Source organism: Pogoniulus pusillus, chromosome 1 (assembly GCF_015220805.1).
Source record: "Pogoniulus pusillus isolate bPogPus1 chromosome 1, bPogPus1.pri, whole genome shotgun sequence".
In the NCBI taxonomy this organism is placed as follows: Eukaryota; Metazoa; Chordata; class Aves; order Piciformes; family Lybiidae; genus Pogoniulus; species Pogoniulus pusillus.
Window position 1 is genome coordinate 53952228 of NC_087264.1, and position 12916 is coordinate 53965143.

The 12916-nt window shown below is 49.3% G+C and overlaps 1 protein-coding gene across 1 annotated transcript in view; it reads left to right on the forward strand.

Moving 5' to 3' along the window:
* Positions 1-12916, forward strand: part of EXT2 (exostosin glycosyltransferase 2) — a 100115-nt gene that overhangs the window by 82131 nt on the left and 5068 nt on the right. Inside the window, exons 11-13 of the mRNA XM_064152515.1 lie at positions 279-422; positions 1677-1805; positions 4269-4351. Of these exons, the coding sequence (XP_064008585.1) occupies positions 279-422; positions 1677-1805; positions 4269-4351 (356 nt within the window). The remainder of the gene's footprint in view (positions 1-278; positions 423-1676; positions 1806-4268; positions 4352-12916) is intronic.

Below are 12916 nucleotides of genomic sequence, written 5' to 3' on the forward strand. Positions count from 1 at the left end.
CCAGCACTCCCACTCCTGCAGAGCTGCTTTCCAGCAGGTCAGCCCCCTTCAGCTGCTGCAGGGGATGATTCCTCCCTGGGTGGAGGGCTCTACACTTGCCTTTGTTGGACTTTTGGAGTTCCCTCTGCTCAACTCTCCAGCCTGTCTAGGTCTAGCTGAGTGGCAGCACAGCCTGGTGGGGTGTCAGCCACTCCTCCTAGTTTGGTGTGGTCTGTTGTTGTGTTTGGTCACTTCTGTGCACACCCAGTCAGCAGCACGTCACATAATTTTCTCCTCAGGTCTGGCGTGAGTTCCCTGACAGGCTGGTTGGGTATCCAGGCCGCCTGCATCTTTGGGACCATGAGATGAACAAGTGGAAATACGAGTCGGAGTGGACCAATGAAGTGTCAATGGTGCTGACCGGGGCAGCCTTCTATCACAAGGTAATCTGCAACTGGTAGTATCCTAACGTACAACATGAACCTCGTTGGAAGATCTCTGTGTGATTCTGGCATTGTTCTGTGACTGGTTTGCGGTGCTAGAAAATTAAGCCATTGAAAGGTCACAGTATCACAGTATCACCAAGGTTGGAAGAGACCTCACAGATCATCAAGTCCAACCCTTTACCACAGTGCCCAAGGCTAGACCATGGCACCAAGTGCCACATCCAACCTTGCCTTGAACTGCCCCAGGGACGACGACTCCACCAGGTGAAAGGCAAAGAGGAAACTGCTTCAAGGTGTGTCAGGAGAGGTTTAGGTTTGGAGACGAGGAACAATTTCTTGCCCAGAAGGGTTGTCAAGCCCACAAACAGACTGCCCAGGGCAGTGGTTGGAATCAGCATTCCAAAGCCATGTAGATGTGGTGCTGAGGGATATGGTCTAGTGGTGACCTGGCAGTGCTGAGTTCAGAGTTGGACTGGATGATCATGGAGGTCTTTTCCAACCTTGATGATTCTCTGATTCTACATAGCAAACCTTGCAGTGGTGTAGCTCTGTAGCTAGCAGGTTAAGACAACTGATTGTAAAGGAATTTGTGTACTGGTCAGGAAGGGAGTAAATATGCCATGAACCACTCTGAATGATTTTGTCTGCTAATGTAGTCCTTGGCTGATAGCACCATGAGTTCCTGCCCATAGTCCATCCATTGCTGCCCACTGTTCAGAACTGAGTAGTTCAGGGTCTGCTGAAGAGAGTCCAGTGGAGGCTGCAAAGATGCTGGGGGACCTGCAGCAGCTGTCTGAGGAGGAAAGGCTGAGAGCCCTGGAGCTGTTGAGCCTGGAGAAGAGCAGCCTGAGAAGGGGATCTGAGCAATGCTCAGCAGCAGCTAGAGGGTGAGGGACAAAGAGGCTGGGGCCAGGCTCTTTTCAGTGGTGCTCAGTGACAGGACAAGGGGCAATGGGCACAAACTGGAACTCAGGAGATTCCACCTGAACATCAGGAGAAATTTACTTGGTTTGAGCATGCTGGAGCCCTGGAGCAGGCTGCCCAGAGAGGTTGTGGAGTCTCCTTGTCTGGAGAGATTCCAAACCCCTCTGGCTGTTGTGCTCCTGGGCAGAATGCTGTGGATGCCCCTGCTTTAGAAGGGGGATTAGCCTGGGTGGTTACTATGCTGGGATTCTGGGCTTCTGTGACTGTTATATTTGGAGTCTTACAGTGATTGTATCTGCATTTAAAATTATTTCCTCTCTCCTGCAGTATTTCAACTACCTTTACACCTACAAAATGCCTGGAGACATCAAGAATTGGGTGGATGCTCACATGAATTGCGAAGATATTGCCATGAACTTTCTTGTGGCAAATGTCACTGGCAAATCAGTCATCAAGGTGGGACTTCTAGTCCTAGGGCAGCTTTACAGTGTTTAAAACCAGGATGTACAGACTCCTATAAATGTATTTAGCAGGCTTCTATGCTTTAACTCATCTGGGCTTTTCTCAGTCATAGCCACTGATAGGTCAAGAGACAACAGGCGTGAACTAGAGCACAGAATGTTTCACTTCAACTTAAGGAGAAGCTTCTTTACTTGATGGGTGCTGAAGGCCTGGAGCAGGCTGCCCAGGGAGGTTGTGTAGTCTCTGAAGGCATTCCACACTCACCTGGATGATGCAGTCCTAAGCAACTTGCTGTGCGTGACCCTGCTTTAGCAGAGGGGTTGGATTCTAGTTGATTGGATAGGGCTGGGTGATAGGTTGGATTGGATGATCTCAGAGGTCTCTTCCAACCTGGCTGATGCTGTGATTGGATGATGTCTAGAGGTCCCTTCCAAACCCTACCATTCTATACTTCTAGATTTAGAGGGAACCTTAGGAAGAAGTTCTTTACTATGGAGGTGGTGGTACACTGGACCATGTTACCCAGGTAGGTGGTGGAGGAGGCCCCATCTCTGGAGACATGCATGTCAGGCTTGATGGGGCTCTGTGTAACCTGCTCCCTTCTAACTGCTGAGGAGATGAGATTGGAGCAGATGACCTTTAAAAGTCTCTTCCAGCCCAATGCATTTTATGATTCCCTCACAACTCTATGATTCCTTTCCTCCTTCCTTATCCCTGTTTGTTGTCTTGTCCAGCATCAGTCAGTTTGCAGATGACACCAAGCTAGGAGCAGGTGTTGATCTGTTGGAGGGTAGGAGAGCCCTGCAGAGGGACCTGGACAGGCTGGATGGGTGGGCAGAGGCCAATGGGATGAGACTGAACAAGGCCAAGTGCAGGGTTCTGCACTTTGGCCACAACAATGCCAAGCAGCACTACAGGCTGGGGACAGAGTGGCTGAGAGCAGCCAGGCAGAGAGGGACCTGGGGATACTGGTGGATAGTAGCTGAAGATGAGGCAGCAGTGTGCCCAGGTGGCCAAGAGAGCCAATGGCATGCTGGCCTGTATCAGGAACAGTGTGGCCAGTAGGACAAGGGAGGTTTTTCTGCCCCTGTGCTCAGCACTGCTCAGGCCACACCTTGAGTGCTGTGTCCAGTTCTGGGCTTCTCAGTTCGTGTTAGGAGGAAGTTGTTGGCAGAGAGAGTGATTGGCATTGGAATGGCTGCCCAGGGAGGTGGTGGAGTTGCCATCCCTGGAGGTGTTCAAGCAAAGCCTGGATGAGGCAGTTAGTGCCATGGTCTGGTTGACTGGATAGGGCTGGGTGCTAGGTTGGAGTGGATGAGCCTGGAGGTCTCTTCCAACCTGGCTGATTCTGTGATTGTTCTCCATCCATGCTAGAAAAGCCTCGTCACTGATGCTAACTGGGATGAGGAAGGGTGTATTGGCAGTTGTTCCTGGCAGTTATTTTTAGCCATCTAGATGAGGTTAAAAAAAAATGCAGCAATTTAAAAGCTAGCTCTCTCTATATATATGTCTGTATCCACACCCACATGGAAATATTTTAACTGACATCACTGGAGGAAAGAAATCTCCAACTGTCCGCGGCTCGCTCAGCCCTGGCCCGGCAACAGCTGATTTATAGGAATGTTAATTGGAAGAATGTTAATTGCAGATCAGTTTGAAATGAATTTCATTTATTTTTTTATCCCTTGAATTAATTTCCTGACACGTTTCAACATGTTTCTAAGCCCTGGATATTTCAACTCCCATTTCTCCAAGCCTGTCAACTTGGGAATGGGATTTTAAAGGCCCAGCAGGCTTCACTTCCAATTACCCAAGTCTGTTTTCCTTTCTGTCCATCATCATTTTTCTTTCCTAGGAGCTGGTTTACCGAAAGAGTCTTTAGAAGATAAAGTGTGTGGGGTAATTTTTTTGTGTTTAGCTGGGAAAAATCCAGCTGAAAAAAAAAAGGGAAGGTTTTAGGCTGGCTGAGGGCAGAGTAATTTGGCACCTCCATGTGATCCGGAGTTTGCCGAGTGAGCGAAAGAAGCCTTCTGTTGGCTTAAGGTTACGGTGGAGTATGGGAAGCTATATTTCATCGCTCTTATGGCTGCAAGAACAAATGGTGTTTATACAGGGACCTTGGCAGTGAGAAAACAGTCATTAAACAGGAATTAAGGAGCTTGTCATCGCCACTTCTTTGCAGTTCCAGAAGGGAAAAACCCCTCCAAAGCCGCTTTTATTGGGCCCCTGTGAATTTTGTAGGCAGCCGGGCCAGATGGAGCTGAACGGAGGAATGAAGTGACTTTCCCCCTCCCCAACAAAAGTTTTCCCCCCCCACACCCCCTCTTCTTCTCTTTTTGAGACAGCTCAGCTTACACTGCAGGCATGCTCAGAGGTATTGCACTGCTCTCTCTGTCTGCGAGGAGATTAATGTCACTTCTGTTGCTATTTGATGATATCTGGCGTGCCTTTCCGCAGGTGACCCCGCGCAAGAAGTTCAAGTGTCCCGAATGCACGGCAATTGATGGCTTATCTCTGGACCAGACTCACATGGTGGAAAGGTGAGTGACCAGCCTTTAGTGCTCTGATTGCCCTTTTCTGATCCCTAGGATCTTAGCCTGCGTCTGGTTAAATTAGGATCAAAACTGCCGGCTGATTGCGTTTGTGTAAATTGCCCATCCTGAAAGAACAGGCCTGCATGGATTTGATCAGGATCACTAAGTCCCAAGCTGGATGATGTGACACTGAAAAGTGGACTGCTGCAGGAAAGGGCTTTTAGAAGCCCATTTTTAGCAGCTTTGCTATAGTAGAGCGCAGAGGACGCACAGATGAAATTCAGCTTCTTGGCTGTGCTTTCAGGGACACCGCAGTACTCTTTGACCGTGGCACAGCAACTGCAACATGGATGAGATGCACTTATTGGAAGGCAGCCAGTTGGTAGCTCACCAAAGAGCAACCAGCATACCAGTTCTTAAGAATTTGACGTTTGTGCAGGTCCTTTCCTCTGAAGGTTGCTGCCAATGGTGAAGGGTGTGCTAGTTTGAGCCTAGCTGGAATGTTTTGGTGAGAAGAACTAGATCACAGGCTGCGAAAGGAAAACAAGGGTGATGTCTGCTTCGCACATAGGCTTGCTGAGATGTATAAGAAGGAAAGCAAAACATAGATAAGGGAGTCTTCTCCTCTGCTGCTGGCAAGCTCTGAGCTGGATCTCTCTCTAACCTCACCCTCCCTTTTGGGCTAACCCACTTTGCTTCCTAACCCCCTGGCCAAGCCTCCATTCTTCCTTGGGACTGGGATATGGTTGAGAGGGGTAGGGGGAAGGTGAAGGGGTGGTTGGGAGCCGCTCCTGGGGACTCAGGTTTCTGGGAGGGCTGTTGTGTTTCTGCATTACCTTTTACCTTGTCTATTTCTGTATATAACTGCCTCCACAAATGCTTCTGTCTTTGCAGAGATGGCAGCATTATTTTTGTGAGAAGCAAGGTCTGAAGTGATGTCATTTGCAGAGGCAGAGAATGTTTAGAGTGAATTGTACTGGAAGTCGCCAGGTCTAAGAGCTGCATTCTCTGCTTTACAGTGAAACAGCTTCCCAACCTTGGCCAAGATACTAAGCTTTGACAGGGACTTATCTAAAGGTACATACTAGTTATGAGGTGGAGTTGCCCTGAGGTGTAGGGCTCCAGTTCTGGGCTCCTCAATTCAAGAAAGATGTTGAGGTGCTGGAAGGTGTCCAGAGAAGGGCAACAAAGCTGGTGAGAGTCCTGGAACAGAAACCCTATGAGGAGAGGCTGAGGGAGCTGGGGGTGTGCAGCCTGCAGAAGAGGAGGCTCAGGGCAGAGCTTATTGCTGTCTACAACTACCTGAAGGGAGGCTGTAGCCAGGTGGGGTTGGTCTCTTCTCCCAGGCAAGCAGCAACAGAACAAGGGGACACAGCCTCAAGTTGTGCCAGGGCAGGTCTAGGCTGGATGTCAGGAGGAAGTTGTTGGCAGAGAGAGTGATTGGCATTGGAATGGGCTGCCCAGGGAGGTGGTGGAGGCACTGTCCCTGGAGGTGTTGAAGCAAAGCCTGGCTGAGGCACTTAGTGCCATGGTCTGGTTGATTGGCCAGGGCTGGGTGCTAGGTTGGAGTGGATGATCTTGGAGCTCTCTTCCAACCTGCTTGGTTCTATGATTTCACTTTAGGTTTCTTAGGCTGTTGCATCTCTCCTGCCAATGTGGGGAGAAAAACAACTTGCAGATGTATGTAAGCCAGAGGAGAGCCATAGTGGTGGAAGTGACAACCAGAAGAAGGGAGTGAGATAAACCTGCATTTCAAATGGACCATTTCAGATTTGCACTGACAGAACATGGTTATCTTCCCAGCTGCCATCCTTTTTTCCCTCTCTTTCTGCCCAGGAGTCAGCATATTTCAAGTGTTATGTCTATTTCACAAGGTAAAGGAGATCCATGTGCTGTAATTTTCTGCACTCAGCTAGTGCAGAGGTGTAACCAGAGGAGTTATTTCCAAGAGGAATGAGTCCTTGTGTCTGTCTGATGTGTGAGCATCCATCACAGGGCACACACAGGCACACAGAGTTTGGCTGATAGATTGGATGTGGCGCTTAGTGACACAGTCTAGTCGGTGGGGTGGTGTTAGGTTGTAGGCTGGACCTGATGATCTCAGAGGTCTGTTCCAGCCTCAGTAATTGTGTGATTAGTGAAGACCATAACCAACAAGGTTAGTGACAAAATATTTAGACAGGATGTAGAGTGAGGCTGGGTTAAAGGCTCAGTCAGAAGTAAAATGTACCACATTAATACAGTAAGAATTACCATCTCTTAAGGAAGGACCTGCAAGCTTTGTAGATCTCAAACCTTAGCTGAAGGGGGAGGCACAAGAACTTCTCCTGTGTGGACTACCTGAACCTAGTAGAGCTTTACTATGGTCATAGAATCGTAGAATTGGCTTGGCTAGAAACAGCCTCTAATAACATGACAACAGCACAGAGAAGTTTTGAGCACTCTAATAGCATGACAACAGCACAGAGAAGTTTTGGGCATGAACTAGGTTCTTGTTTAGGCAAACACCATCCAAATAGAAGATGAAACAGTGCTAAAACTGCTTTTTGCTCCAAGATGAAGTGTGATGTGGGGTCAAGGTCATGTTTCCATGTCTGTAGCTGTTCCTGTATCTTCTGGAGTTCACAGTTTGTCAAGAATGTGTTTAAACTGCTGCTGTAGTTTCCAACAGAGGAAATAACTGGATTGTTGTGAACCAGGTTAGACATGCTCCAAATCCACACATTTTTATTTGCCTAGCCACTGGAGCATGTGCTGGGTAGAGTCTGAGGGCAGGAGACAGTCCGAGAGTATCTGGAGTTCAGGTATATTCATTTCAGGTATATTCAAGAGGGACTTGGGGGTGCTGATGGATGAGAAGCTCAACAGGAGCCAGCAGTGTGCACTTGCAGCCTGGAGGGCCAACCAGATCCTGGGCTGCATCAGAAGTGCGAGCAACAGGTTGAGGGAGGTGATTCTCCTCCTCCTCTCTGCTCTGGTGGACCCCACCTGGAGTACTGCATCCAGTTCTGGAGCCCCTATGACAAGAGGGAGAGTGTCCAGAGCAGGGCCAGGAGGATGCTCAGAGGCTGCAGCAGCTCTGCTATGTGCGCAGACTGAAAGAGTTGGGGCTGTGCAGGCTGGAGCAGAGGAGGCTCCCAGGTGACCTTCTTGTGGCCTTCCAGGATCTGAAGGGGGCTACAGAGAAGCTGGGGAGGGACTTTTTAGGCTCTCAGGGAGTGACAGGACTGGGGGGAATAGAGCAAAGCTGGAGGTGGGGAGAGTGAGATTGGAGGTGAGGAGGAAGTTGTTGAGCAGGAGAGTGGTGAGAGGCTGGAATGGGTTGTCCAGGGAGGGGGTTGAGGCCCCATGGTTGGAGGTGTCTAAGGCCAGGCCAGATGAGGCTGTGGGTAGCCTGATCTAGGGTAGGGTGTCCCTGGGCATGGCAGGGGGGTTGGAGCTGGTTGATCCTTGTGGTCCCTTCCAACCCTGCCTGATTCTATGATTCTATGGTTTTGAATACAGAGTGCAGAGTCCATTGGGGAAAACACGACACCACTAAAGTGTCTCAAGGGTTGGCCATTGATTTCAGTTGTTTCTTTCAGTGCCAGGACTTGCAGTGTACTAAGTTCATCTCTGTTGGTCCTGCAGAAAAGGACTTGGGGGTGCTGATGAATGAGAAGCTGAACATGAGCAGACAGGTTGAACTTGTAGCCCAGAAGGCCAGTGGCAGCCTGGGCTGCATCAAAGGATGTGTTGCCAGCAGATCCAGAGAGGTGATTCTGTCACTTTACTCTGATGAGACTTCACCTGGAGTACTGCATCCAGCTCTGGGGCCCTCACTATAGAAAGGACATGGCACCTGATGGAGCAGGTCCAGAGGAGGGTCGTGGAAATGGTCAGGGGGTTGCAACATTTCTACTGAGAGGACATGCTGAGGGAGTTGGGGATGTGCAGCCTGGAGAAGGTCTGGGGAGACCTAGTAGCAGCCTTACGATACCTGAAAGGGTCTAGAAGAAGGCTGCAGAGGGACTGTTTGCAAAGGCCTGCAGTGGCAGGATGAGGGCAATGGCTGCAAACTAGAGAAGAGCAGATTTAGATTGGATGTTAGGAACAAATTCTGTACTATGAGGGTGGTGGAACACTGCAACAGGTTTCCCGAGGAGGTGATTGAGGCCTCATCCCTGGAGGTATTCAAAGTGAGGCTTGACAGGGCTCTGGGCAACCTGCTCTAGTGGAGGATGTCCCTGCAGCCTGCAGATGGGGTTGGACTGGATGACCTTTGGAGGTCCTTTCCAGCCTGGACCATTCTATGGTTCTGTGAAGGTTAATCATGCTGAAACTGCACCACTACACTTAACACCTTCTCACCCTGTGCTTTTGTTATCTACCTTCAGTACACTGAGTAATCTGAAGGGGTTTCTTCCTAAGCTGGCTGTTTGTTTGAAATGATAGAGCACGTTTCCCTACCTTAGCAATGAGTAAGGCTCTTCTAGCTCAGCTACAGATAGATATATGGCATAGATAAAGCATCTGCTTTCAGGGGCAGGAGAGAGGCTGAGTGGAGAAAGTGCATGGTGCATGCACCAAGGAATCCTCCTCATATTATAAAGGAAGAGCTTTGTGCAGATGGTAACTTCAAAGTGCTGAGTACCAAGAACAATACCTGCTGTGTCAGGCAAAGAATCATAGCATGGTTTGGGTTGGAAAGGACCTTGAAAGATCATCCAGTCCAACACCCCTTGCCAAGGCAGGGTCACTTAGAGCAGGTTGCAAGGGAACAGATCCAAGTGTGTTTTGAAGGTCTTCAGAGGTGACTCCTTCACAGCCTCTCTGGGCAGCCTGCTCCAGGACTCTGCCACCCTCATAGTGGAAAAAATGTTTCCTTATATTCATGTGGAACCTCCTCTGCTCCAGCCTGCACTCACTGCCCCTTGTTCTGTCACTGGACATCCCTGAGCAGAGCCTGGCTCTGTCCTCCTGACACTGCCCTGCACATCTTCATCAGCATGAATGAGGTCACCCCTCAGGCTCCTCTGCTCCAAGCCCCAGCTCCCTCAGCCTGTCCTCAACAAGGATATGTTCCAAAATATATTTACCAAAGAGAGGTCCAGGTCTCCACTCCCCTTCTTGCCCTAGGTTAGCTTTTACACCAGGTCACAGAAGAAGCTGTAAAGGAAATCATGAGCCCAGCATCCAGAGGTGCTGTGTAAGCCATTTCTTGAAGAGACAATCTGACCAGATAGCAGCTGGCAAAAGGCTGCAGGCTGCAGGCTGCAGGTGGGGTCACCCTACCAAGCAAATATTTAGGTGATAAGGGAATCTGATTAAGAGAGATCTTAGCAGCCAAAAGTGTTCACCTAGCCTGCCAGGGCAAACAGGGGGCAAATAGGGGGCTCAAGCTGTGAGTTCACACAATCTTAATTCCCTCTTCAGCATGACTGCATATGGGTGGCAGAGCAAGGGGCTAAAAAAGGAATCATTCTTGGAAGTAAATGTGCATCTGTTAGTGTGAATTTGCAAGAGTACTGCCACATCCAAGAAATATAACCTCCTTCCATATTAAGATGAGATGTTGGCTCCTTAGATTTGAGTGGTTAATCTTCTAGAGAGCCATTTTTTAGTCAGTTTGGCCCAAGGTGGCAAAAGCTTTAGAATTTATTGAGTAAAAGAATCATGGAATGCCTTAGGGTGGAAGGAAACCTGTAAAGCTCATCTGGTTCAACACACACACACACTGAGCAGGAACATCTTCAACTAGAGTCCCAAACAGGCTAACCTGGAATGGTTCTATCACCTCTCTGGGAAGCCTGGACCAGGATCTCACCACCCTCAGCATAAAGAGGTGTTTTTTTTCCTTCTATCCAATCTGAATCTCCCTCTTTTAGTTCAAACCGTCACCCCTTGTCCTGCCACAACAGGTCCTGCTAAAAAGTTTGTCCCCAGCTTTCTTAGAGATCCCTTTAAGCGCTGAAAGAGGACAACAGTCTCCCCAGAGCCTTCTCTTCTCTGGGTTGAGCCACCCCAGCTCCCTCAGCCTGTCTGATCAAATTGAAGTGACTTAATTCAGAGCAGGAGATGAAATTCTTGGGAAGAGGCAAGCTGCCTTCAAACACATTTTGTGGCTTGTACATGACATTCTTTTCATCTGAAAAAAGCCTGTTTCTGATCTTTGATACTTCCTGAGGACTAACTTTTCTGATGCAGCCAGAGTGATTAGAACATCCTGATTTTTCCACTTCTTGTTTTTTTCATTTAACCATGACATAGTCTCTGGGTGGTTAAAGACATCCTACTTGCCATAACTTTGCCTATAGAACAACTTTGCTATAGAAGGATTCACAGAATCAGAGTGGTTGAGGGACTGGAAGGGACCTCTGGAGATCAACCAGTCCAAGCCCTCTGGTAAATCATCATCACCCACAGCAGCTTGCCCAGGATCACAGTGGCCAGAAGGGTTTGAAATCTCTCCAAACAAGGAGACTCCACAGCCTCTCTGGACAGCCTGCTCCAGGGCTCCAGCACCCTCACAACAAAGAAGTTTCTCCTCGTGTTCAGATGCCCCTTGTCCTGTCAGTGGACACTACTGGCCCCATCCTCTTGCTCTCCACCCTTTAGCTGTTGATCATTACTGAGAAGATCCCATCTCAAGTTACTCTTCTGCAGGCTCAACAGTCCCAGGGCTGTCAGCCTTTCCTCCCCACAGAGGTGCGCCAGGCATTTCCTCCAGAGTCCTCAGCATTTTTGTAGCCTCTGCTGGATTCTCTCTAGTAGTTCCCTGTCTCCTTTGGACTGGGGAGACCAGAAGTGGACTCCATATTCCAGATGTGGCCTTGCTAGGAGAGAGTAGAGCCAGAGGAGAGGCACTCTTGGCCTGCTGGTCATACTTTTGTTGATGCACCCCATTGCACCTTGACACTTTCTCTTGTGAGCTCAGCTTTGATTTGGCAGCAGAACCATAACCTCTGGAGGGAAGAGGTCGATTTTGTCCCCACTATCCTTTTAGCTTTGACTTCTGCTCTGAGAGTGCCTCTTCATGCTGGTGGTGACAATGGCTTCTCTGATGTGGACACCTGCCTAGCAGGCAGCAGGCTGAGATAACAAATTCATTTCACACTGGCCACCAAGCAGCTGTTTCATTACAATGTCTTTCAGTCATTAGTGATTTGAACCAGTAGACCAGAAGTGTTCTTCTGTTCCTGAAAGTAGGGCCAACAGCTGTGCAAACTTCTCTCTCTCACACACACACACACACACACACACACATCTCCCAGCCCATCTACCTCCTTGCCTCTGAAGTTTGTGGTTTTCCTGCCTTGAGTCTTCTGTGATACTCACAACTTGGATTACAGTTAGCCACGTTACTCAGGAGGAGCAGAGGATCTGGAGCTTGACCCTATCTGAAAACGAAATGTGTTTAAAGTATCTCACCTTGGGCATCTTGTGGAGGTGCCAGAAACTGCTTAGTGTTCCAGGCTCAGCTCCTGCTCAGCAGCCAGCTCTGGAACCCTCCACACAGGAAGGACATGGACATGATAGAGAGGGTCCAGAGGAAGGGCACAAAAGTGATCCAGGGGTTGGAGGACAGGCTGAGGGAGCTGGGGATGTGCAGCCTGGAGAAGAGAAGGCTCTAGGGAGACCTAATAGCAGCCTTCCAGTACCTGAGAGGGGCAGCAGAAAGGCTGTAGAGGGACTATTTGCAGAGGCCTGCAGTGACAGGACAAGGGGCAATGGTTTGACATTGGAGAGGAGGAGATTGAGATTGGATGTTAGGAAGAAGCTCTGCATCGTGAGGGTGGTGGAACACAGCAACAGGGTGCCTAGGGAGGTGGCTGGGGCCCCATCCCTTGGGATATTCAAGGTGAGGTTTGGCATGGCTCTGAGCAACCTTATGTAGTGGAGGATGTCCCTGCTACCTGCAGAGGGGGCTGGACTGGATGACCTTCCAACCCAAACCATTCTATGATCCTATGCTCTGTGCTCGAAGTTCATCCTTTTGATGGTTCACCTATTACATCAGACTTTGAACAGGTACTTACAGAACCATAGAATCAACCAGGCTGGAAGAGACCTCCAAGCTCATCCAGTCCAACCTAGCACCCAGCCCTAGCCAGTCAACCAGACCATGGCACTGAGTGCCTCATCCAGACTTTGCTTCAACACCTCCAGGGATGGTGACTCCACCACCTCCCTGGGCAGCCCATTCCAATGCCAATCACTCTCTCTGCCAGGAACTTCCTCCTAACATCCAGCCTGTACTTCCCCTGGCACAACTTGTGTCTCTTCAGTCCAATGCTGTTTCAGCCCTGGAACAAACAGTGCTTGTGCCGGGTCTAGAAGGTGCTTCCCACCATACATTTTCCTCTTACACTCTGAATTCCCTTTTCACTTCTTAGCCTGAAGATTTGAATCTGGAGGTAGGAGGAAGCATGGGAGGATGAGAAGGTAGCAGCAAGTGAAATGTTTCCATGTTGCCTGCCAGTGACGGGGGGGTTGGAACCAGATGATCTGGAAGATCCAACCCAAACCATTCTGTAATTTACCTGTGTATCACTATTTTATTCAAGCTTCACCCCATACAGGAGAGTTTTC